General features: G+C 40.9%; 2 protein-coding genes across 8 annotated transcripts in view; both read right to left on the reverse strand.

Annotated features, from left to right (window-relative positions):
* Nucleotides 1-1,445: 1,445 nt before the first annotated feature.
* Nucleotides 1,446-10,754, reverse strand: LOC149331513 (uncharacterized). Its single transcript, XM_089557353.1, has 4 exons — nucleotides 7,701-10,754; nucleotides 4,369-4,394; nucleotides 3,905-3,921; nucleotides 1,446-2,232 (listed from the first exon to the last, which is right to left on the reverse strand). Exons 1-4 carry the CDS (start codon nucleotides 8,160-8,162, stop codon nucleotides 1,613-1,615), a joined length of 1,125 nt encoding a protein of 374 aa, XP_089413479.1. The 5' UTR covers nucleotides 8,163-10,754; the 3' UTR covers nucleotides 1,446-1,612.
* A 138-nt stretch (nucleotides 10,755-10,892) lies between these two features.
* Nucleotides 10,893-23,814, reverse strand: part of LOC149331514 (uncharacterized) — a 49,906-nt gene continuing 36,984 nt past the window's right edge. The window contains exons 1-4 of one of the 7 annotated variants that reach the window (XM_089556697.1): nucleotides 23,340-23,570; nucleotides 18,920-19,167; nucleotides 15,863-16,079; nucleotides 10,893-14,344 (exon numbers count right to left, since the gene is read on the reverse strand). In XM_089556697.1, coding sequence (XP_089412823.1) covers nucleotides 13,773-14,344; nucleotides 15,863-15,923 — 633 coding nt within the window. In that variant the 5' untranslated portion in view covers nucleotides 15,924-16,079; nucleotides 18,920-19,167; nucleotides 23,340-23,570 and the 3' untranslated portion in view covers nucleotides 10,893-13,772. Of the gene's footprint in view, nucleotides 14,345-15,862; nucleotides 16,080-18,919; nucleotides 19,975-23,334; nucleotides 23,572-23,814 lie in introns of those variants that run through there. The other 6 variants (XM_089556694.1, XM_089556701.1, XM_089556698.1 and 3 more) reach the window with 6 other exon arrangements.

The following is a 23,814-nucleotide window of genomic DNA, read 5'->3' on the forward strand; positions in this document are numbered from 1 at the left end:
TGCGGTTAGACCAACATGAATATACAGGGTGTTTCACTTCAGACTTTACGTAATTTTTAGAAATATGCTTTTTGAGCTAGAAGAGCACTTTTTTTGTCATATCTTGGTGAGCGATGTAGTACATCAGAAAACAGCTAAGATGTGCTAACTAGCAGACTTGTTAATATTGAATAGTTAACTTTTCATCTATTGTTAGGCACATGATTATGAAGAGTTGTGTAGCCCACTAAATTTAATATCTGTATCAGTTTTTAGAATTCAGAAAACGCAGTTACCCTCGCTGCTGTAGCCCAACAAATTTTGGCTGAATCTTGACAAAATACATCCACTCCTCAGATGTTTGCAGGTAAAGCAACCTCTCCAGAGAACTTGTCAAAACAGCCAAAATTTCAAGGGGGAACGAGGCGAGGGCAACTGCTTTTTCGAAATTTTAAAAACTGACACGGATACTACACACAGTGGAGTACATGCCTCTTAGTAATTAAGGAACCTGATGGTAATAGTTAAAAGTTAACTATTCAATATTAGTTAACCAGCCTACTCGTTAGCATGTACTAGCTCTTTTCTGATGATGGTATGCCCAAAAATATGCTCTTCTAGGTCAAAAAGCCTGTTTTTAAAAATTAGGTAGTCTTAGGTGAAAAACCCTGTATAAAGTGACAGGAGCTGCATTTCATTGCGCTTTCACTGAATCAAGCCAATGTAACTGTAATGACTTTAATGCATGAATTAGCAAATCAGTGCCAAAAAATTTACTTACGATGCATCACTGTGAGATAGACAGGCAACCTTTTCTTTTCGCAGCACTCATGTTAGGGAAAGGCAAGAGCATGCACTAGCAAAAGAACTTCTTTCAGTGAAGATGAAAGCTGAGTGTTTGGGAGACAACAGCCTAATAAAGTGGAATGGAGGAAGTACTTCACCGCTTGAGACACCTACACACTTGAAAAGACGTGTCTTGCACGTAAATCACGAAGGTTAAAACACTACCTGCTTCATGTCAGATTAAAAACCATCAAGGGAAACTATTCTATTGTTTAAGAAAAGCCAAATCTATGAAATTTGCCACTGTATTCTTGTTTTTCAAGCTGCATAAGATGCATTTATTGCTGTGAAAAATTGCATAGAGAAGTGAATGGCGGTGTAGTCTACCATCAGGAATTCGTGCACCAAAAAGCGCACTGACTTCATCGCACTATGCTTGTAAAGACAGCCAGTACCTGCAATCCTCTCTTTTACCCTTTCTAATACATAAAACTGTCTTGAGAGTAAGTAGCTTCGTTGTCATTTTAACATCGCAGCCTTTAATCTGTCCTCAGTGTCCCTTTAGAGCAACCATGAATCTGGAAGTATTGTTCGAATCGAAAGAAAGAATATGCAGGCCTTTGATGATTTAAACACAAATTGCCTGTTTGGGAGCTTAATGCACGTGCTTCACCTGAAGGAACACCATCTAAAGAGCAACACTGTACCAATCTGCAGTGACGGCATGTGAATACATATTTCACAAATGTATTTTGTCAACATAGTAGTTGCATTGCCAGCATAAGCATATTTGTAGATTAGCTAGGAATGCTTGTCATAGTTAACTATATGAAAGGGCACCAGAACATTATGGAACTCCAGTAACTGAAGAGTGCTCTCTCTTTTCATGGTGCTTCAAACTGCACTTCTTGGCAAACGCCTTTGCGCAGAAGCAACACTGAAACGGTTTCTCACCCCTGTGGGATCGCACATGACTCGCGAGGTGTTCCTTTTGTTTAAAGGTCATGGGGCACAGCTGGCATTGGTACGGCCTCTCTCCTGTGTGGGTGCGAACATGTTTAACCAAGTGGTGCCTAAGTTTAAATCTGTTGCCACAGTGCTCACAGCGGAAAGGACGCTCTCCGGTGTGGATGCGATGGTGTTTACTCAATTGTCCTGTCCACTTAAATCTGCTGCCACAGATGTCGCACTGATATGGACGCTCATTGGTGTGAATGCGAAGGTGTTGATCCAGGTGGCATTTCCTCACAAAGGTCTTCTTACAGTGGTTGCACTGGTGTAGCTGGTTGGCTCTGTGTTTTCTCTGGCGATTTTCCATGTCAGTACGAGGAGTTGCTACACCATGGGGTGAAGGAGACCTCTTCACATGTGCACTTTCTCCAGGAGATGGCTCACGGCTCCGACGTGTGGAGACCAAACCTGCATTGTCCAGAGCGTTTGCAGTCAACCACAGCACCTCACATGTCACTGCTCACATGGCACTAAGGCCACAAGAAATTGTATGCAGAAAGCAACCATAAACAAGAGTCATACAAACATATGCAACATTTGAGTCAACGGCTTGATGCTAAAAGGAACTCGGCTTTAAAACAAACTTTTCTACATTGATGTTCTCTTGCCGAGGTGCTAATGTTTGATTATCAAGAGAAATAGATGCACCAAGCCAGGCCAGCTTAGAATCAAGTTAACAGCTGTGTACTTTCACTCTTTCACTCACCTCATTAATGCTGTCATGACAACAATGACCTGGTATATACACACAGGCTAAGAATGTCTATCTAATAAAACCAGTGACAAAGTGCTATAGATAGGAGTTAGTCCTTTTGGTCTAAACCGAAAGAAACCAGCAAAAGTATGTTGAAATTAGTTTTTGAAATTTGGCTTTAACTGAAAAAGATCAATAGTTGAGTACGAGTTACATTCAGTCCAAGTTAAAAATTATCTAAGTAGGGAAGCCAGGGGCACAATGAGACGGTGGTAATGTTGGCTGAGCTGCGCTAAGTGATTTGACAAATTTTTCCACTTGCTTCATGCCTCTGCAGACCAGGAAGCACAACCACCTCGCCATCTGCAAGCTAAGCGCTGCTTGTTCACTACCACCAACCGCTTAGAGCAGTTAGTCGGTTAAGTAGGTTTAAAAACTGCATTAGGGACTCTTGACATGAAACCATGCATGGTTGTCATAAAAAGTATTGTAGTCAGGCTGCGGCAACGAATGAGCCTCAGTTACATAGCTGCAATCAACACCCATGCCACGTGGAGCCCCAATGCCTTGCTCAACCCAATGCAACTACCCAAAGAAAATTTGCCAATCTAGTTTGTAGAAGTAAATTTTCACTGGCGTTCTTGTCTGCTGGCCATCTCATTAAAATGTGCTAGTTTTTAATGATGAAAGCAATATCTTCAACAAGCACACTTCCAAGTGAAAAATTGGTGATACATTATGTCAATTACTGGTAAAAGAAGCGCTCATGCTGACGAAATTCCGAGGCAGACTATGCGACTTCAGACCACACAAAACTCCACATTAAATCACTGAAAAAAGTCAACAATTCACTGAGAGTCAATAATTCAAGTCACTAACTCGTTGCTAGAATTGATGATTTTGAAGAGAAAAATTCATAGCAAAAATATATAGACATATATAATTATAAAAAAAGCTGAATTTTCATAAAAAAGTCCATGAAATTCAACTGTATATTAACAGAACCACAAGGGACAAACAAAAGAAGGCAATTACGAAAAATTACGAAAGGCACTGAAGGAATAAAGTAAGGCGACAGATGGCACACAAAATGCACAGGTGCAGAAGAACTACCTCTGCACCAGCACAATTTTTTTTTTACCAGAGACTTCAACAAATAATCCAAAGGTTTCTTTGGCATGCAGTTTCTCTATGCTCAGATACAATGTCACACTAGGAATATTTCACAACACATATCCTCCACATCGCGCTGATCTGGATGAGTTCTTGATGCAACAAAATACATTCAGATGCATTCCACTTCACAGACACTGTTCTTTACATCAGTTGATGCACTATTCCCGAAACTCTGAAAGCCAATCCATTGGGTCCACGAATGTTGCAATATTTCTGGGAAAAATCCTTCCACTGGTAGCCCATACTAAATCTCCAGACGGTGTTGGTTCAGGTGTCTGCAAAGTAAAATTGAGAAAAATAGCCAAAATTAAAAAAAGGCCCAGTGCCAACAGCAAAAGCACATGTACACTGTGTGTTCAAGAACTGTCATTTCAGGTCCCTGTGTGACTTTGAAAGGTAGATTGTAGTTAGGCCAACAGGAAGGAAGTAACCTCTTTCTCGAGAGACTTCCCCTAATAATGACAAGACTTCTTTAGCATATTGTTTGATGCTTAAACACAACGTCACACATGGTATAATTGACAACACACATTCTCCACGTCTCACTCAAGTGAATGAGCTTTTAATGTAACGAAATAGGTCTCTCACTCCGCTTTGTTCAAAAATACTATGCTTCACATCACATGGTGCACTATTTCAACACCTATGAAAGTATATCCATTTCGTCCATAACTGTTGGCAACATGTTTTGCAAAAATCTTCCATTTTCAGCTTGTACTAACTGCCTTGATGATGTTGGTTCAAATGCCTGCAACATAAAACAGAAAAAAAGGTCAATTAAAAGAAAGCCCCAATACCAAGAGCATCACTATGTCCTTTGCATGTTCAAGAATTGCAATTTCACTAACTACTGCATTAGCTGCTAGAGATTCAGAGTGACAACTTTAACTGAAATCGCGGGTGCTCCTTTTTTGAGGGTCTAAATGAGGGTCCATAGGTCATATATCGGGAACACCTGTACAACACACTCTTTGCCAGTGGGTGAATGAAGGAGGTTTTGGTTACTTCACGAAAATGACACCCTTAAAACCACAAGTAGCCCCAGTAAAGCTGCGACTCTAAAAAGCATTGAAAGCTTGCAAGCAACTGCACAAGGCTGGAACAGACTGTGCTCCACATAAACACCTGACTTGCGAAAATTTCACCAGAAACCGACAAGAAAGGCAGTGAATGTATAGTCAACTCTAATACTCTTTATGTCACACTCCAGCATCATCACATGTCCCATAGACACTCAGAAAGCAAATTACAAACACAAGTGGAACAAAACAAAGAATTGACAAATGCAATGACACCAAGCTCCACCTGAGCATGTGCACAAGTATTCTCGGCAGCCTTAAAGCAAAAAAAAGCAAAGCAAACAAATAACAAAAAGCTGAAGCTACAAAAAGCTATAAAACTACAAAAATTTAACCAATAACAAACAACATTACATAAACTTCTCTGACTCATTTCTATTTACTCATACTTTTTGGTAATGCTCATTATAATTGGTCACCTCTGGAATCACCACCAAACTCCAAGGCGATTTTATTAATGATTTCTGCATAACATTTTAACTTTGTACATAACTGACCAGCTCAGATCTCTCCAAGAAAAAAATTTTAATAATGAAAAATTTTTATAACACCTTGATATTCACCCTAAAGGCAGCAGCCCAAGTAATCATATGGCATGAAACACATATTGCTGAATCTCTAATTCGCTTATGATGTGCACAATGTGACACTTGGTAGAGAAATGTTATCTTAGAAAGCAACACAAAGCTTTGGGATTCCACTGAAAATAAAAAAATATAGCAAATGGGCACAGCACAGAACTTTCTGGCTCCAAAACCTAAAAAAAACACTCGTGAAATAAGCAATGTCATGCAAAAAAGACAGAAAATGCAAGATAACAACAAGAACAATGAACTTCCCTCTACATTCTAGAAAATTTTCTCCACACATGCTCCTTGGTTTTTACATCTGAATTTGCATACATTGTAATCAATGCGAGCAGTGCTTATCTCAGTGACCACAATTCAGTTACCTCTTGTCAGTATGGCATGTTTTGGGTTTGCAGAGAAACATGATGCAAATGAGGGGAGGCTTGTTTCAGTAAAACGGTTATTAGTTTGGGACGTGAAAAAAAGGCTACAATAAAGTGAAACACCGCGACCACTTTCTTGAAGATAACGCAAAAACCGTCAGCTGAACCACACAAAACACTGAAAATGTCGAGGTCACAATTTGCAACAGTGATATCAGACACACAGACATCCAAAACAGAGGCACTTGTTGAATAAATAGTTATGCACAGCCCGGCACAGCGAAATTCTTTTCATTTTTCCTAAAAACTGTCAAAAGTCCACTCTTAAAGTCAGCATACAAAATCTCACCACAGCTTCTCCAAGCTATGCATTACACTGTCTCTTTTCACACCTCTCACTAATGCGGTTAGACCAACATGAATATACAGAGTGTTTCACTTCAGACTTTACGTAATTTTTAGAAATATGCTTTTTGAGCTAGAAGAGCACTTTTTTTGGCATAGCTTGGTGAGCGATGTAGTACATCAGAAAACAGCTAAGATGTGCTAACTAGCAGACTTGTTAATATTGAATAGTTAACTTTTCATCTATTGTTAGGCACATGATTATGAAGAGTTGTGTAGCCCACTAAATTTAATATCTGTATCAGTTTTTAGAATTCAGAAAACGCAGTTACCCTCGCTGCTGTAGCCCAACAAATTTTGGCTGAATCTTGACAAAATACATCCACTCCTCAGATGTTTGCAGGTAAAGCAACCTCTCCAGAGAACTTGTCAAAACAGCCAAAATTTCAAGGGGGAACGAGGCGAGGGCAACTGCTTTTTCGAAATTTTAAAAACTGACACGGATACTACACACAGTGGAGTACATGCCTCTTAGTAATTAAGGAACCTGATGGTAATAGTTAAAAGTTAACTATTCAATATTAGTTAACCAGCCTACTCGTTAGCATGTACTAGCTCTTTTCTGATGATGGTATGCCCAAAAATATGCTCTTCTAGGTCAAAAAGCCTGTTTTTAAAAATTAGGTAGTCTTAGGTGAAAAACCCTGTATAAAGTGACAGGAGCTGCATTTCATTGCGCTTTCACTGAATCAAGCCAATGTAACTGTAATGACTTTAATGCATGAATTAGCAAATCAGTGCCAAAAAATTTACTTACGATGCATCACTGTGAGATAGACAGGCAACCTTTTCTTTTCGCAGCACTCATGTTAGGGAAAGGCAAGAGCATGCACTAGCAAAAGAACTTCTTTCAGTGAAGATGAAAGCTGAGTGTTTGGGAGACAACAGCCTAATAAAGTGGAATGGAGGAAGTACTTCACCGCTTGAGACACCTACACACTTGAAAAGACGTGTCTTGCACGTAAATCACGAAGGTTAAAACACTACCTGCTTCATGTCAGATTAAAAACCATCAAGGGAAACTATTCTATTGTTTAAGAAAAGCCAAATCTATGAAATTTGCCACTGTATTCTTGTTTTTCAAGCTGCATAAGATGCATTTATTGCTGTGAAAAATTGCATAGAGAAGTGAATGGCGGTGTAGTCTACCATCAGGAATTCGTGCACCAAAAAGCGCACTGACTTCATCGCACTATGCTTGTAAAGACAGCCAGTACCTGCAATCCTCTCTTTTACCCTTTCTAATACATAAAACTGTCTTGAGAGTAAGTAGCTTCGTTGTCATTTTAACATCGCAGCCTTTAATCTGTCCTCAGTGTCCCTTTAGAGCAACCATGAATCTGGAAGTATTGTTCGAATCGAAAGAAAGAATATGCAGGCCTTTGATGATTTAAACACAAATTGCCTGTTTGGGAGCTTAATGCACGTGCTTCACCTGAAGGAACACCATCTAAAGAGCAACACTGTACCAATCTGCAGTGACGGCATGTGAATACATATTTCACAAATGTATTTTGTCAACATAGTAGTTGCATTGCCAGCATAAGCATATTTGTAGATTAGCTAGGAATGCTTGTCATAGTTAACTATATGAAAGGGCACCAGAACATTATGGAACTCCAGTAACTGAAGAGTGCTCTCTCTTTTCATGGTGCTTCAAACTGCACTTCTTGGCAAACGCCTTTGCGCAGAAGCAACACTGAAACGGTTTCTCACCCCTGTGGGATCGCACATGACTCGCGAGGTGTTCCTTTTGTTTAAAGGTCATGGGGCACAGCTGGCATTGGTACGGCCTCTCTCCTGTGTGGGTGCGAACATGTTTAACCAAGTGGTGCCTAAGTTTAAATCTGTTGCCACAGTGCTCACAGCGGAAAGGACGCTCTCCGGTGTGGATGCGATGGTGTTTACTCAATTGTCCTGTCCACTTAAATCTGCTGCCACAGATGTCGCACTGATATGGACGCTCATTGGTGTGAATGCGAAGGTGTTGATCCAGGTGGCATTTCCTCACAAAGGTCTTCTTACAGTGGTTGCACTGGTGTAGCTGGTTGGCTCTGTGTTTTCTCTGGCGATTTTCCATGTCAGTACGAGGAGTTGCTACACCATGGGGTGAAGGAGACCTCTTCACATGTGCACTTTCTCCAGGAGATGGCTCACGGCTCCGACGTGTGGAGACCAAACCTGCATTGTCCAGAGCGTTTGCAGTCAACCACAGCACCTCACATGTCACTGCTCACATGGCACTAAGGCCACAAGAAATTGTATGCAGAAAGCAACCATAAACAAGAGTCATACAAACATATGCAACATTTGAGTCAACGGCTTGATGCTAAAAGGAACTCGGCTTTAAAACAAACTTTTCTACATTGATGTTCTCTTGCCGAGGTGCTAATGTTTGATTATCAAGAGAAATAGATGCACCAAGCCAGGCCAGCTTAGAATCAAGTTAACAGCTGTGTACTTTCACTCTTTCACTCACCTCATTAATGCTGTCATGACAACAATGACCTGGTATATACACACAGGCTAAGAATGTCTATCTAATAAAACCAGTGACAAAGTGCTATAGATAGGAGTTAGTCCTTTTGGTCTAAACCGAAAGAAACCAGCAAAAGTATGTTGAAATTAGTTTTTGAAATTTGGCTTTAACTGAAAAAGATCAATAGTTGAGTACGAGTTACATTCAGTCCAAGTTAAAAATTATCTAAGTAGGGAAGCCAGGGGCACAATGAGACGGTGGTAATGTTGGCTGAGCTGCGCTAAGTGATTTGACAAATTTTTCCACTTGCTTCATGCCTCTGCAGACCAGGAAGCACAACCACCTCGCCATCTGCAAGCTAAGCGCTGCTTGTTCACTACCACCAACCGCTTAGAGCAGTTAGTCGGTTAAGTAGGTTTAAAAACTGCATTAGGGACTCTTGACATGAAACCATGCATGGTTGTCATAAAAAGTATTGTAGTCAGGCTGCGGCAACGAATGAGCCTCAGTTACATAGCTGCAATCAACACCCATGCCACGTGGAGCCCCAATGCCTTGCTCAACCCAATGCAACTACCCAAAGAAAATTTGCCAATCTAGTTTGTAGAAGTAAATTTTCACTGGCGTTCTTGTCTGCTGGCCATCTCATTAAAATGTGCTAGTTTTTAATGATGAAAGCAATATCTTCAACAAGCACACTTCCAAGTGAAAAATTGGTGATACATTATGTCAATTACTGGTAAAAGAAGCGCTCATGCTGACGAAATTCCGAGGCAGACTATGCGACTTCAGACCACACAAAACTCCACATTAAATCACTGAAAAAAGTCAACAATTCACTGAGAGTCAATAATTCAAGTCACTAACTCGTTGCTAGAATTGATGATTTTGAAGAGAAAAATTCATAGCAAAAATATATAGACATATATAATTATAAAAAAAGCTGAATTTTCATAAAAAAGTCCATGAAATTCAACTGTATATTAACAGAACCACAAGGGACAAACAAAAGAAGGCAATTACGAAAAATTACGAAAGGCACTGAAGGAATAAAGTAAGGCGACAGATGGCACACAAAATGCACAGGTGCAGAAGAACTACCTCTGCACCAGCACAATTTTTTTTTTACCAGAGACTTCAACAAATAATCCAAAGGTTTCTTTGGCATGCAGTTTCTCTATGCTCAGATACAATGTCACACTAGGAATATTTCACAACACATATCCTCCACATCGCGCTGATCTGGATGAGTTCTTGATGCAACAAAATACATTCAGATGCATTCCACTTCACAGACACTGTTCTTTACATCAGTTGATGCACTATTCCCGAAACTCTGAAAGCCAATCCATTGGGTCCACGAATGTTGCAATATTTCTGGGAAAAATCCTTCCACTGGTAGCCCATACTAAATCTCCAGACGGTGTTGGTTCAGGTGTCTGCAAAGTAAAATTGAGAAAAATAGCCAAAATTAAAAAAAGGCCCAGTGCCAACAGCAAAAGCACATGTACACTGTGTGTTCAAGAACTGTCATTTCAGGTCCCTGTGTGACTTTGAAAGGTAGATTGTAGTTAGGCCAACAGGAAGGAAGTAACCTCTTTCTCGAGAGACTTCCCCTAATAATGACAAGACTTCTTTAGCATATTGTTTGATGCTTAAACACAACGTCACACATGGTATAATTGACAACACACATTCTCCACGTCTCACTCAAGTGAATGAGCTTTTAATGTAACGAAATAGGTCTCTCACTCCGCTTTGTTCAAAAATACTATGCTTCACATCACATGGTGCACTATTTCAACACCTATGAAAGTATATCCATTTCGTCCATAACTGTTGGCAACATGTTTTGCAAAAATCTTCCATTTTCAGCTTGTACTAACTGCCTTGATGATGTTGGTTCAAATGCCTGCAACATAAAACAGAAAAAAAGGTCAATTAAAAGAAAGCCCCAATACCAAGAGCATCACTATGTCCTTTGCATGTTCAAGAATTGCAATTTCACTAACTACTGCATTAGCTGCTAGAGATTCAGAGTGACAACTTTAACTGAAATCGCGGGTGCTCCTTTTTTGAGGGTCTAAATGAGGGTCCATAGGTCATATATCGGGAACACCTGTACAACACACTCTTTGCCAGTGGGTGAATGAAGGAGGTTTTGGTTACTTCACGAAAATGACACCCTTAAAACCACAAGTAGCCCCAGTAAAGCTGCGACTCTAAAAAGCATTGAAAGCTTGCAAGCAACTGCACAAGGCTGGAACAGACTGTGCTCCACATAAACACCTGACTTGCGAAAATTTCACCAGAAACCGACAAGAAAGGCAGTGAATGTATAGTCAACTCTAATACTCTTTATGTCACACTCCAGCATCATCACATGTCCCATAGACACTCAGAAAGCAAATTACAAACACAAGTGGAACAAAACAAAGAATTGACAAATGCAATGACACCAAGCTCCACCTGAGCATGTGCACAAGTATTCTCGGCAGCCTTAAAGCAAAAAAAAGCAAAGCAAACAAATAACAAAAAGCTGAAGCTACAAAAAGCTATAAAACTACAAAAATTTAACCAATAACAAACAACATTACATAAACTTCTCTGACTCATTTCTATTTACTCATACTTTTTGGTAATGCTCATTATAATTGGTCACCTCTGGAATCACCACCAAACTCCAAGGCGATTTTATTAATGATTTCTGCATAACATTTTAACTTTGTACATAACTGACCAGCTCAGATCTCTCCAAGAAAAAAATTTTAATAATGAAAAATTTTTATAACACCTTGATATTCACCCTAAAGGCAGCAGCCCAAGTAATCATATGGCATGAAACACATATTGCTGAATCTCTAATTCGCTTATGATGTGCACAATGTGACACTTGGTAGAGAAATGTTATCTTAGAAAGCAACACAAAGCTTTGGGATTCCACTGAAAATAAAAAAATATAGCAAATGGGCACAGCACAGAACTTTCTGGCTCCAAAACCTAAAAAAAACACTCGTGAAATAAGCAATGTCATGCAAAAAAGACAGAAAATGCAAGATAACAACAAGAACAATGAACTTCCCTCTACATTCTAGAAAATTTTCTCCACACATGCTCCTTGGTTTTTACATCTGAATTTGCATACATTGTAATCAATGCGAGCAGTGCTTATCTCAGTGACCACAATTCAGTTACCTCTTGTCAGTATGGCATGTTTTGGGTTTGCAGAGAAACATGATGCAAATGAGGGGAGGCTTGTTTCAGTAAAACGGTTATTAGTTTGGGACGTGAAAAAAAGGCTACAATAAAGTGAAACACCGCGACCACTTTCTTGAAGATAACGCAAAAACCGTCAGCTGAACCACACAAAACACTGAAAATGTCGAGGTCACAATTTGCAACAGTGATATCAGACACACAGACATCCAAAACAGAGGCACTTGTTGAATAAATAGTTATGCACAGCCCGGCACAGCGAAATTCTTTTCATTTTTCCTAAAAACTGTCAAAAGTCCACTCTTAAAGTCAGCATACAAAATCTCACCACAGCTTCTCCAAGCTATGCATTACACTGTCTCTTTTCACACCTCTCACTAATGCGGTTAGACCAACATGAATATACAGAGTGTTTCACTTCAGACTTTACGTAATTTTTAGAAATATGCTTTTTGAGCTAGAAGAGCACTTTTTTTGGCATAGCTTGGTGAGCGATGTAGTACATCAGAAAACAGCTAAGATGTGCTAACTAGCAGACTTGTTAATATTGAATAGTTAACTTTTCATCTATTGTTAGGCACATGATTATGAAGAGTTGTGTAGCCCACTAAATTTAATATCTGTATCAGTTTTTAGAATTCAGAAAACGCAGTTACCCTCGCTGCTGTAGCCCAACAAATTTTGGCTGAATCTTGACAAAATACATCCACTCCTCAGATGTTTGCAGGTAAAGCAACCTCTCCAGAGAACTTGTCAAAACAGCCAAAATTTCAAGGGGGAACGAGGCGAGGGCAACTGCTTTTTCGAAATTTTAAAAACTGACACGGATACTACACACAGTGGAGTACATGCCTCTTAGTAATTAAGGAACCTGATGGTAATAGTTAAAAGTTAACTATTCAATATTAGTTAACCAGCCTACTCGTTAGCATGTACTAGCTCTTTTCTGATGATGGTATGCCCAAAAATATGCTCTTCTAGGTCAAAAAGCCTGTTTTTAAAAATTAGGTAGTCTTAGGTGAAAAACCCTGTATAAAGTGACAGGAGCTGCATTTCATTGCGCTTTCACTGAATCAAGCCAATGTAACTGTAATGACTTTAATGCATGAATTAGCAAATCAGTGCCAAAAAATTTACTTACGATGCATCACTGTGAGATAGACAGGCAACCTTTTCTTTTCGCAGCACTCATGTTAGGGAAAGGCAAGAGCATGCACTAGCAAAAGAACTTCTTTCAGTGAAGATGAAAGCTGAGTGTTTGGGAGACAACAGCCTAATAAAGTGGAATGGAGGAAGTACTTCACCGCTTGAGACACCTACACACTTGAAAAGACGTGTCTTGCACGTAAATCACGAAGGTTAAAACACTACCTGCTTCATGTCAGATTAAAAACCATCAAGGGAAACTATTCTATTGTTTAAGAAAAGCCAAATCTATGAAATTTGCCACTGTATTCTTGTTTTTCAAGCTGCATAAGATGCATTTATTGCTGTGAAAAATTGCATAGAGAAGTGAATGGCGGTGTAGTCTACCATCAGGAATTCGTGCACCAAAAAGCGCACTGACTTCATCGCACTATGCTTGTAAAGACAGCCAGTACCTGCAATCCTCTCTTTTACCCTTTCTAATACATAAAACTGTCTTGAGAGTAAGTAGCTTCGTTGTCATTTTAACATCGCAGCCTTTAATCTGTCCTCAGTGTCCCTTTAGAGCAACCATGAATCTGGAAGTATTGTTCGAATCGAAAGAAAGAATATGCAGGCCTTTGATGATTTAAACACAAATTGCCTGTTTGGGAGCTTAATGCACACGTGCTTCACCTGAAGGAACACCATCTAAAGAGCAACACTGTACCAATCTGCAGTGACGACATGTGAATACATATTTCACAAATGTATTTTGTCAACATAGTAGTTGCATTGCCAGCATAAGCATATTTGTAGATTAGCTAGGAATGCTTGTCATAGTTAACTATATGAAAGGGCACCAGAACATTATGGAACTCCAGTAACTGAAGAGTGCTCTCTCTTTTCATGGTGCTTCAAACTGCACTTCTTGGCAAACGCCTTTGCGCAGAAGCAACACTGAAACGGTTTCTCACCCCTGTGGGATCGCACATGACTCGCGAGGTGTTCCTTTTGTTTAAAGGTCATGGGGCACAGCTGGCATTGGTACGGCCTCTCTCCTGTGTGGGTGCGAACATGTTTAACCAAGTGGTGCCTAAGTTTAAATCTGTTGCCACAGTGCTCACAGCGGAAAGGACGCTCTCCGGTGTGGATGCGATGGTGTTTACTCAATTGTCCTGCCCACTTAAATCTGCTGCCACAGATGTCGCACTGATATGGACGCTCATTGGTGTGAATGCGAAGGTGTTGATCCAGGTGGCATTTCCTCACAAAGGTCTTCTTACAGTGGTTGCACTGGTGTAGCTGGTTGGCTCTGTGTTTACTCTGGCGATTTTCCATGTCAGTACGAGGAGTTGCTACACCATGGGGTGAAGGAGACCTCTTCACACGTGCACTTTCTCCAGGAGATGGCTCACAGCTCCGACATGTGGAGACCAAACCTGCATTGTCCAGAGCGTTTGCAGTCAACCACAGCACCTCACATGTCACTGCTCACATGGCACTAAGGCCACAAGAAATTGTATGCAGAAAGCAACCATAAACAAGAGTCATACAAACATATGCAACATTTGAGTCAACGGCTTGATGCTAAAAGGAACTCGGCTTTAAAACAAACTTTTCTACATTGATGTTCTCTTGCCGAGGTTTTAATGTTTGATTATCAAGAGAAATAGATGCACCAAGCCAGGCCAGCTTAGAATCAAGTTAACAGCTGTGTACTTTCACTCTTTCACTCACCTCATTAATGCTGTCATGACAACAATGACCTGGTATATACACATAGGCTAAGAATGTCTATCTAATAAAACCAGTGACAAAGTGCTATAGATAGGAGTTAGTCCTTTTGGTTTAAACTGAAAGAAACCAGCAAAAGTATGTTGAAATTAGTTTTTGAAATTTTGCTTTAACTGAAAAAGATCAATAGTTGAGTACGAGTTACATTCAGTCCAAGTTAAAAATTATCTAAGTAGGGAAGCCAGGGGCACAATAAGACGGTGGTAATGTTGGCTGAACTGCGCAGTTGTGTAATTTAGGGCGTTTTTCCGGTTTTTTACATGCCTCTGCAGACTGGGAAGCACAACCACCTCGCCATCTGCAAGCTAAGCGCTGCTTGTTCACTACCACCAACCGCTTAGAGCAGTTAGTCGGTTAAGTAGGTTCAAAAACTGCATTAGGGACTCTGAAACCATGAAATCATGCATGGTTGTCATAAAAAGTATTGTGGTCAGGCTGCGGCAACGAATGAGCCTCAGTTACATAGCTGCTATCAACACCCATGTCACGTGGAACCCCAATGCCTTGCTCAACCCAATGCAACAAGCCAAAGAAAATTTGAAAATCTAGCTTGTAGAAGTCAATTTTCACTGGCGTTCTTGTCTGTTGGCCATCTGACTAAAATGTGCTAGTTTTTAATGATGAAAGCAATACCTTCAACAAGCACACTTCCAAGTGAAAAACTGGTGATAGATTAATTACTGGTAAAAGAAGCGCTCATGCTGAAGAAATTCCGAGGCAGACTATGCGACTTCTGAGCACACAAAACTCCACATTAAATCACTGAAGAAAGTCAACAATTCACTGAGAGTCAATAATTCAAGTCACTAACTCATTGCTAGCATTGATGATTTTGAGGAGCAAAATTCATAGCAAAATTATAAAGATATATATAATTATAAAATAGAAGCTGAATTTTCATAAAAAAGTCCACAAATACAACTGTATATTACCAGAACCACAAGGGACAAACAAAAGAAGGCAATTATGAATACCGGAGGCACTGAAGGAATAAAGTAAGGCGACAGATGGCACACAAAATGCACAGGTGCAGAAGAACTAACTCTGCACCAGCACGTCTTTTTTTTTACCAGAGACTTCAACAAATAATCCAAACGTTTCTTTGGCATGCAGTTTCTCTATGCTCAGATACAATGCCTCACTAGGAATATTTCACAACACACATCCTCCACATCGCGCTGATCTGGATGAGTTCTTGATGCAACAAAATACATTCAGATGCATTCCACTTCACAGACTCTGTTCTTTACATCAGTTGATGCACTATTCCCGAAACTCTGAAAGCCAATCCATTGGGTCCACGAATGTTGCAATATTTCTGGGAAAAATCCTTCCACTGGTAGCCCATACTAAATCTCCAGACGGTGTTGGTTCAGGTGTCTGCAAAGTAAAATTGAGAAAAATAGCCAAAATTAAAAAAAGGCCCAGTGCCAACAGCAAAAGCACATGTACACTGTGTGTTCAAGAACTGTCATTTCAGGTCCCTGTGTGACTTTTAAAGGTAGATTATAGTTAGGCCAACTGGAAGCCACTAAGAATTGCTGCTTGAAGAGCAGCAGCACAGAACACATACTATTTGATTATGCATTTGTTTGGAATGAGGAAAAGTGCTTTGTGAGTTTGCTTCAGTAGCTCATTAGAATAAATGGCTCTTCTTATAGCTTTTTTGTTGACAAAGCTGGTTTGTACTGCAGATTTCCAAAAAGCAGAGACTGCTGATGGTAAAAAAGAAAAGTTTCTGAGTACATTGGCACATACTTTTTTGACCAATCTGTCATGGAACCCAAACTGTACCCCCTCTCAGACGAAAATTTCTTTCAATACAATACAAAACTGCGCAGTGGTGTTTCATGTCTTTGCTCACTTGTTTTTTGCTTTGCACTTGCATACACTGAATGGTTGAATGGGTTTGTCTGTCCAGTACTCTTGTCCTTAGGTCTCACAGCGAGTGCTAAAATTGGCTTTAATTTAACTGGATTTCTGCATGTATGCCTGTGAACAAGGTGGTTAATGTTGTGTACGGCTGTCACTGGAGTGGCCAGATTGTTACAAATAGTTGCCAGAGTGGATGCAAAAGCGCGTGTGTTAGAAGCCCCTGCTGTAAAAACACCTGCTTCAGACACTGCATTGGTACAGCTATGCTTGCCTGCTTGTCCACCCTGATGATTTCCGTAGTTGGTACAAGCATGTATCCCGCTAAGGCAGATAGTGTACCTTCCAGTGTGCAAGTTATGCGTATGCCCACAACATTAGGCAACCAAGCCTTATGATTCCGTTAGTCAAGCATGGGAGCTCTTGCCTCACCGGTTATTATAACATACTTCTGCAACATGCTAGCGAACTTGGAGATCAAGCTGAGATAAAGAGTGGTGCCACCAGTTTAAAGGCACTCGACTTTATGCCAGCACTGCAGTAGACAAAGTACTCGCAAGCAAACTTAAGAAATGAGCACGGACTGATTCATAACCCAAACTTTTTCAGGATGTTTTCATGTAACAACTCAAGACCACAAAGTAAGGTAAGAGAAAGTGTGAATACATTGAAAGCCATGGATCATTTTGCACATGCAGTCACATCACCAAAGGGTTCACAAGAGGAAAGTGGCAAGTACAGAGGAAAAGGATAATTTCTGAAGAACTAATGTGGACTAATTTACAGTCTTGACAAAGAACACTGCATAGACAATTCAAATAGTGTTGACTAGAATGAAGGAGTGCATTGCTCCAGCGTCAAGCAAAGTTGCCATGTGTAATATCGAGCACACTTAAAAAAACCGTTAGTATCTGAAACGATAGCTTCATAGACTTGCTGTCTGCTGAGGGTGCCTAATGAGGGGTGTAGGAAGCACCGCGCAACTTTTTTTTGTAAGGACCGGCAAATTTTTTATGCCTCCTCTCTGGCGCCGTTACTCAATGCCTCCTCCTTCTGATATAAACCTTGAAAAACAAAATGCGAAGAAGGAGAAAAAACTGCAACTTGCATTGTGTTGTATAAAATCACTGGAATCCTGCAAAGCATGCACTAAGTGTTCGTTACAGACGTAAAAAATTAAACATAGAGAGTAAACAAGTGGCAACAGTTGTCCAGGAATTCCTGAAACTCATGATGACGACCATCAACAAGAAGCTGCAGTGTTATATGACAGGAACAACCAAAGTAAAACTAACTGCAAATCATTAACACTTCTGCACATTCTGTAGCACAATGCGACTACTTGCTTAGACCTAAATGTGCAAAGAAAGGCATCACATTGCAAACTACATGCTCATAGCAACAGATATCACTCATGCAGTGCCAGAATTGTAACTGACAGTATGAAATTCAGTTCTTTCTGATGACTACAATAAGCAAGACTACAAGAACGTTTTCTATCTGCAAATGCAATAAAATGCACATAAGCTAAAGGGTTTATTTTCAAGGGAGTTCAAATTCACTCTAGCAATATCTGACCGCAATACAATGAAAGCTACTGCTGCTGCTCATGCAGAGATGTTTTCCCAAGAAAATCTCCTTTCATACGAGCACATGAGCCATTCAGAGTTCATCATAAACAGACAAGAAGTAAACTAAGGCAAAGGCAACTCACACATGCAAACACAAAACACACACCATGACATCAGAAAGCAAAAGTGTGAAGAGAGCACACCTGGTAGTTTAAATGAAATAAAAAAAACACAAGCAGTGACATGAGACTCTACATGGACTTGCGTCAGAGCTCTAGTTACTTTGATGCACACAGATGGTATGAGGGACAGAGAAGCAGTTCTTTGCATGCAAAGACACTGCTCTGCAGTCATATGGGGACTGAAACTGGCGGATATTTACACAAAGGCTACGGATGCTGCAGTGGAAGCATCGATGACTGATATGGCCATAGCTCGCAGCTGGAACCATCCACTTGCAGTAATTGACAAGGAGGAAGCAGCATGCAACATTATGTTTTTAAGCTGCTTCAACATTTGAGAGAATTCCTTTCATCACACTTTCCTATGTGGGCAGTGCATAGCTATTGAAGACGCCCCAAAAAACTGAATGCCACTCACTGGCACACAACTGTGATGCAGTGTATAAATAAGAACTGCTCCATTGCACCAAGTGGCAATTATGCACATATACAATATCTACTTGTGTAATAAACCCACTCCATGCTTTCATCACTTAAAATTTACGTCCTTTTTTTTTCTTTAACCTCATCTAAAAAAGCGCACACATGACCACACCTTGGCAGCACTGCTGAAGAACTGATAGCGAAAAGTGACATTGAAGCCTTCCATCAGGTGCCAACGTTAAAAATTGATAAGGCAGAAAACATTGCATTGCAGTTCCAAGACATGCATGAAGTGGGACGCTGTCCTGAAGAAGACCAAGAAAGCACGCCTAACAAATGATGATCCAGGTCTTGACAACCAAGCCCCTGTTTTTGCGGATGAACATCTTTGTCCTGCTCTCAAGAAACTGCTTGCGATGGCTGTAAAAAAAAGCACGAACACAAATGGAAATCAGTCTGGTCATACAGTGGCAAAATCTATGCAAAGCAAACAGATAGAAGGCAGCTCAGCCGTGTTGATAGAGCAAGAAATTGATCTAAAAAAAAACATTTTCTTCGTCAGTATAGGTCTTGCTTATTTGATTACGCAGAATGACTAGTGCACTGTGGGTTCTAGAGATTCCGTTATAAAATATCAAGAATTAATTTCCCGTAAAGATATTGAAACTCCTGCAAAATCTTGCGAATTTGTTCCTTATATCAATGCACGGTCTGTGAATAGAAAGGAGACCATTCTTACTTCATTTCTGGATGACCTTAGCTTTAAATTTAGTATTGTGATGCTATTGGAAATGTGGTATCTTGATAGTTGCCAAATGTTAAAATTACAAGGTTATAACAATTTCTTTTTAAATCGTACAGACAGACGAGGTGGTGGTGTTGCAGTTCGTGTCATGGCGAGAAAGGACTGTGAAATCGCACCTGACTTTAGCAAAGTAACATCTCATTTTGAGGTAACCGCCTTACAATGCGAAAAAGAAACCATATTTGTTGTATATTGTTCACCAGGAGGCAATATAAAACCTTTCATTATCTGCCGCTGTGGCTCAATGATTATGGTGCTCAGCTGCTTACCCAGAAGATGCGAATTCGATACCAACCACGACGGTCGAATTTCGATGAAGGCGAAATTATAGAGGCCCATATACTGTACAATGTCATGGCAAGTCAAAGAAGCCCAGGTGGTCAAATTTTCCGGAGGCCTTCACTACGGCGTCCCTCATAGCCTGAGTAGCTTTGGGGCGTTAAACCCCCATTAACCATAAACAAAAATTTGTCATTCAGTTTTTTAGATATTGCTTGGATATGTGCGCAGCAACAATTTCCACCTTGTCCGCAGTGGCGATTTTAACATCCCAACTACCACATGAAATCAGCCCAATATTGTAAATAAATGGTTTTGCTCGTGCCTTTGTTGGACCGGCCTTTGCGAATATATTTCTAATACTGGGAAGATTAATTGTGCTCCTCGGGATAAATATACTTGATTACACCAACACTACTCGAAAATTTAACACTGTGTTGCAATCTTCTTGTTTTCTAAACCTAATCAAAATACATACAAGAGTTATTGTCAATACGCAATCAGCACTAAATTTCATTTTGACAAATATTAATACCAGGGTTCATAGCTCTGGTACTTTCATTTCTGTTATGACCTTTCATAGTAATAGTACAGAAACAAGAGAACACAAGGAGATCATTATAGTTCAATCCATCACTCAGAATACTTTTGAAATGTTCAAACAATTGACGTGATTACTTATGATTGGCCTTGAGTCCTCAGCAAAATGAACATGAATGATGCTTACGATGAATTTATTAAAATCTTTGTGAACACATATGCAATAGATTTTCTGTTGATGCCACTCAAGGTGTCAAGGAAAACGAGAAAACTGTGGATATACCGGGAACATTTAGGATTGATCAGAAAGAAAAATCGTCTTTATCATTTTTTTATCTGATCACACCGCTATGAAAAATTACTATGTGTGGCTGCGAACTGAAAGATCGCGACCTGGCTGAACACATGAACCAGTACGTCCTTTGTAAACATTGCAACACTGACTAGTACTCCACCAGATAGTTGCCCTAGCTTATAATTGTGTTGAAAGCTTATTTCTTGCTCCTACAGATGAGAACGAAATATGTAGCACATTCAGGGTCTAAATAATAGTAGATCCCTGGATACTGACAATATTCAAATTAAACCTGTTAAATATGCATCAAAATTGCTAATGTCTGCCCTTGTTTATATCTTTAACCTGGTACATGAGTCAGGTATATTTCCAACTGCTATGAAATGTGCACGGGTATCTATACAATATAAAGGCGATGATCACACACTTGCATCCAATTACCGGCTAATTTCCGTATTTCCAGTATTTTGCAAGGGATTAGAAAAGCTAATTTTTTGTCATATTACAATATTTTATGATATAAAAGGTATTTTAACAGATTCACAGTATAGTTTTAAGAAGGGTCAGTCCACTGAGGCTGCATTGCTAGCCCTGAAACAAACAATTTTGGAAAATACTGATGATAATTTATTGACAGCCCAAGTTTTATCGATTTCAGCAAAGCGTTCGACTGCATTGATCAGAATATTCTCATTGATAAACTTTCATCGTATGAAATTCATGGGACAGGTTTGGCTTTTCTGCACTCCAACTTGGAGAATAGGAATCAGTGTGTATGCATAAATGACCAAAGGTCATCTCACTTGCAATAACAAGTGGCGTACAACAAGGAAGTATTTTGGGTCCCCTTTTATTTAATATGTACCTAAACGATATTGAAAATGATCGACTCCTCAGTTCAATTTGTGATCTATGCATGCTGACGATAGTATGTACCTTACTAATTTCTGAGAGTAATACCAGCCAACTAATCGCAGCATGCAACCATATCCTCAAAAAACTATCAGCATGGACCACTGTAAATCAAATCAAGGTTAACCCAATTAAATCTAAAGGTGTTATCTTCCGTGCTAAGAATAAAGTAGTTCATCCACTACATTCACTCATTTTTCAAAACCAGCAAATAGAGTCTTGGTGTATTCTTTTTTTCCCACATATTAAAAGGGATGCTCATATATCCCACATAAAAGCTCTCTGCTGTCGCCGGTGCAACCTCACGATGCCACGCATTCTTTCCCATAAGCGCCAAACTTTAAATACATTACGCTCTATTTTTCTTTCACATATGTTACTGTAACCTGGTCTGGGCAACAACTAATGCAAATATGCATAAACTTTCCGTCTTGCAATGAAAAATTATCCGTCTGATCGTAAACTCTGAAGCAACGTCGAGTATTAATCCCAGAACAGCAATGTCACTCAATGTGAACCGTGTAGAAAAAAAAAATTCAGGGACACTTTGACTGTCTAAAGTGCGTAAAAGCGAAATCGTTTTCAGCACCACTTTCCCTATGTGACACTGGTGACGTCACCACTGGATGACGTCACACATAATTGATGACAAAGCGATGACAAATTACTAATTAGTGAATTTTTGATTGCCTAAATACTAACTGCTAATTAATGACGCTTACGCTTCGCCTTTAGGAGTGGAAGACGACAGCGTGTTGTAGCGCTGCCAGGCAGTTCACGGAACGCCACCATCCATTCGGCGCGATGCCTTGCCCTTTGAACGCAATGCTTTTTGAGGAAAGGAAATGGCGCAGTAATTCTTTGTCATCTCGGTGGACACCAGAACCGCACCCTACAGGAAGGGGGGAACGTCACCCGTTCGGCGCCTTGCCCTTTGAATGCGACGCTTTTTGCGGGAAGAGAATTGCTCTGTCATCTCGGTGGACACCCGAACCGCACCGTACATGAAGGGAGGAAGTGGGAGTGAAAGAAGAAAGAGGACGAGGGGCCGTAATGAAGAAATTAAAAATTGTATTAAAGGAGGGTAAATTACACAGTAACTGTCTCGTATATCTCGATGGACACCCGTCAAAACGCGGACACATGTGCCGATACGCGGCTGTCGATACGGCTGCCGACACGGCTGCTAACGACAGTATGAGGCATTAAAAGCTTTCGCCTTAAAAATTAGCTGCGGTTAACTACATGCTGAACCTGCAGATACGCGGTTTGGCGTCTGTAACGCGTTCCGGACACTGGATAGGCGTCGCGTCCAACCGGCCACCCTGGCAGGTGGCAGTAGTCTGCTCACCCAATGAACGCTACGGCCTATTGCTGCGCTGCCGCGCACCTGCCACAACGTTGTCAGCGGTAAGGCATGCAGCCCACATCTCTCTCTCACCCCCTCCCCACCCCGTACCTCAAAGCGCGATTCAGGACAGGGAGCCAGTTATGCACATTTCCTTTCCTTAAAATCATCGGAGTCTAAACGGGCGTCTAAAACATAACGCCAATGAACAAAACGAACGCCGACGGCCTAAGGCTTAAGCGCCGCGTTTCTGCCCCAATCCCACACGCCACAATTTAAGATGTGCGGAAAACACACCTGACGGTGGACAGAACGTGCAAGGCGCACTTCCGCACACCATGCCTCGTCAAAAAAATTACTGAGAGACAGTTTGGAAATTCTAAAGTGTGCTTGGCGAAACCAACCCACCGTACATGGATCGTCGCACGCGCATTCGCTCCTTGTGCTTCCGCCGCGCTTGGTGTCGGGAGAATCTGCCGTCCGCTGCCGCTTCCCCGAACCGCTTGGCGCAGAATCACTGGGCCGCTTCAGAACCGTGCGTCTCTCACACACGACTGCAACGAGACTTCTGGCGACGGAGCGGCTGTACAGCTACCACTGCCGACGCGCGCGCGCTCGTTCTACCGTTACAATGTGACGTCACGGTTGCTATGAACAGCTGCGCCCCCACCGGCGCGCCGGTTGATGAGGAGGGGAGAAGGTTGCGCCGCTGCGCGGGGGAGAGGTCACAGTTGGCACGATTTCATCGCACGGACGGACATCGCGAGTATGAGCCATAAAAGGCTTTCGCCTTAAAAGAGGTATCGGAGTGCCAAGCCAGCCGCCAAGGCACACGCCAGCTAGCCTCCCGCCACCATGTCAGGCTCCACCCAAACACCGCGCAGCCGC

The sequence above is a fragment of the Amblyomma mixtum genome, chromosome 8 (assembly GCF_055824585.1).
Source record: "Amblyomma mixtum isolate Tamu chromosome 8, ASM5582458v1, whole genome shotgun sequence".
NCBI classification, from domain to species: Eukaryota; Metazoa; Arthropoda; class Arachnida; order Ixodida; family Ixodidae; genus Amblyomma; species Amblyomma mixtum.

Bases quoted from the DNA above. Each gene is read 5' to 3' on its own strand.
- LOC149331513 (XM_089557353.1), bottom strand. From the start codon at position 8,162: ATGGAAAATCGCCAGAGAAAACACAGAGCCAACCAGCTACACCAGTGC. The intron at 4,395-7,700 runs GTTCCATAATGT...TTTATGTTGCAG, and splicing joins AGCACTCTTCAGTTACTGGA to GCATTTGAACCAACATCATC.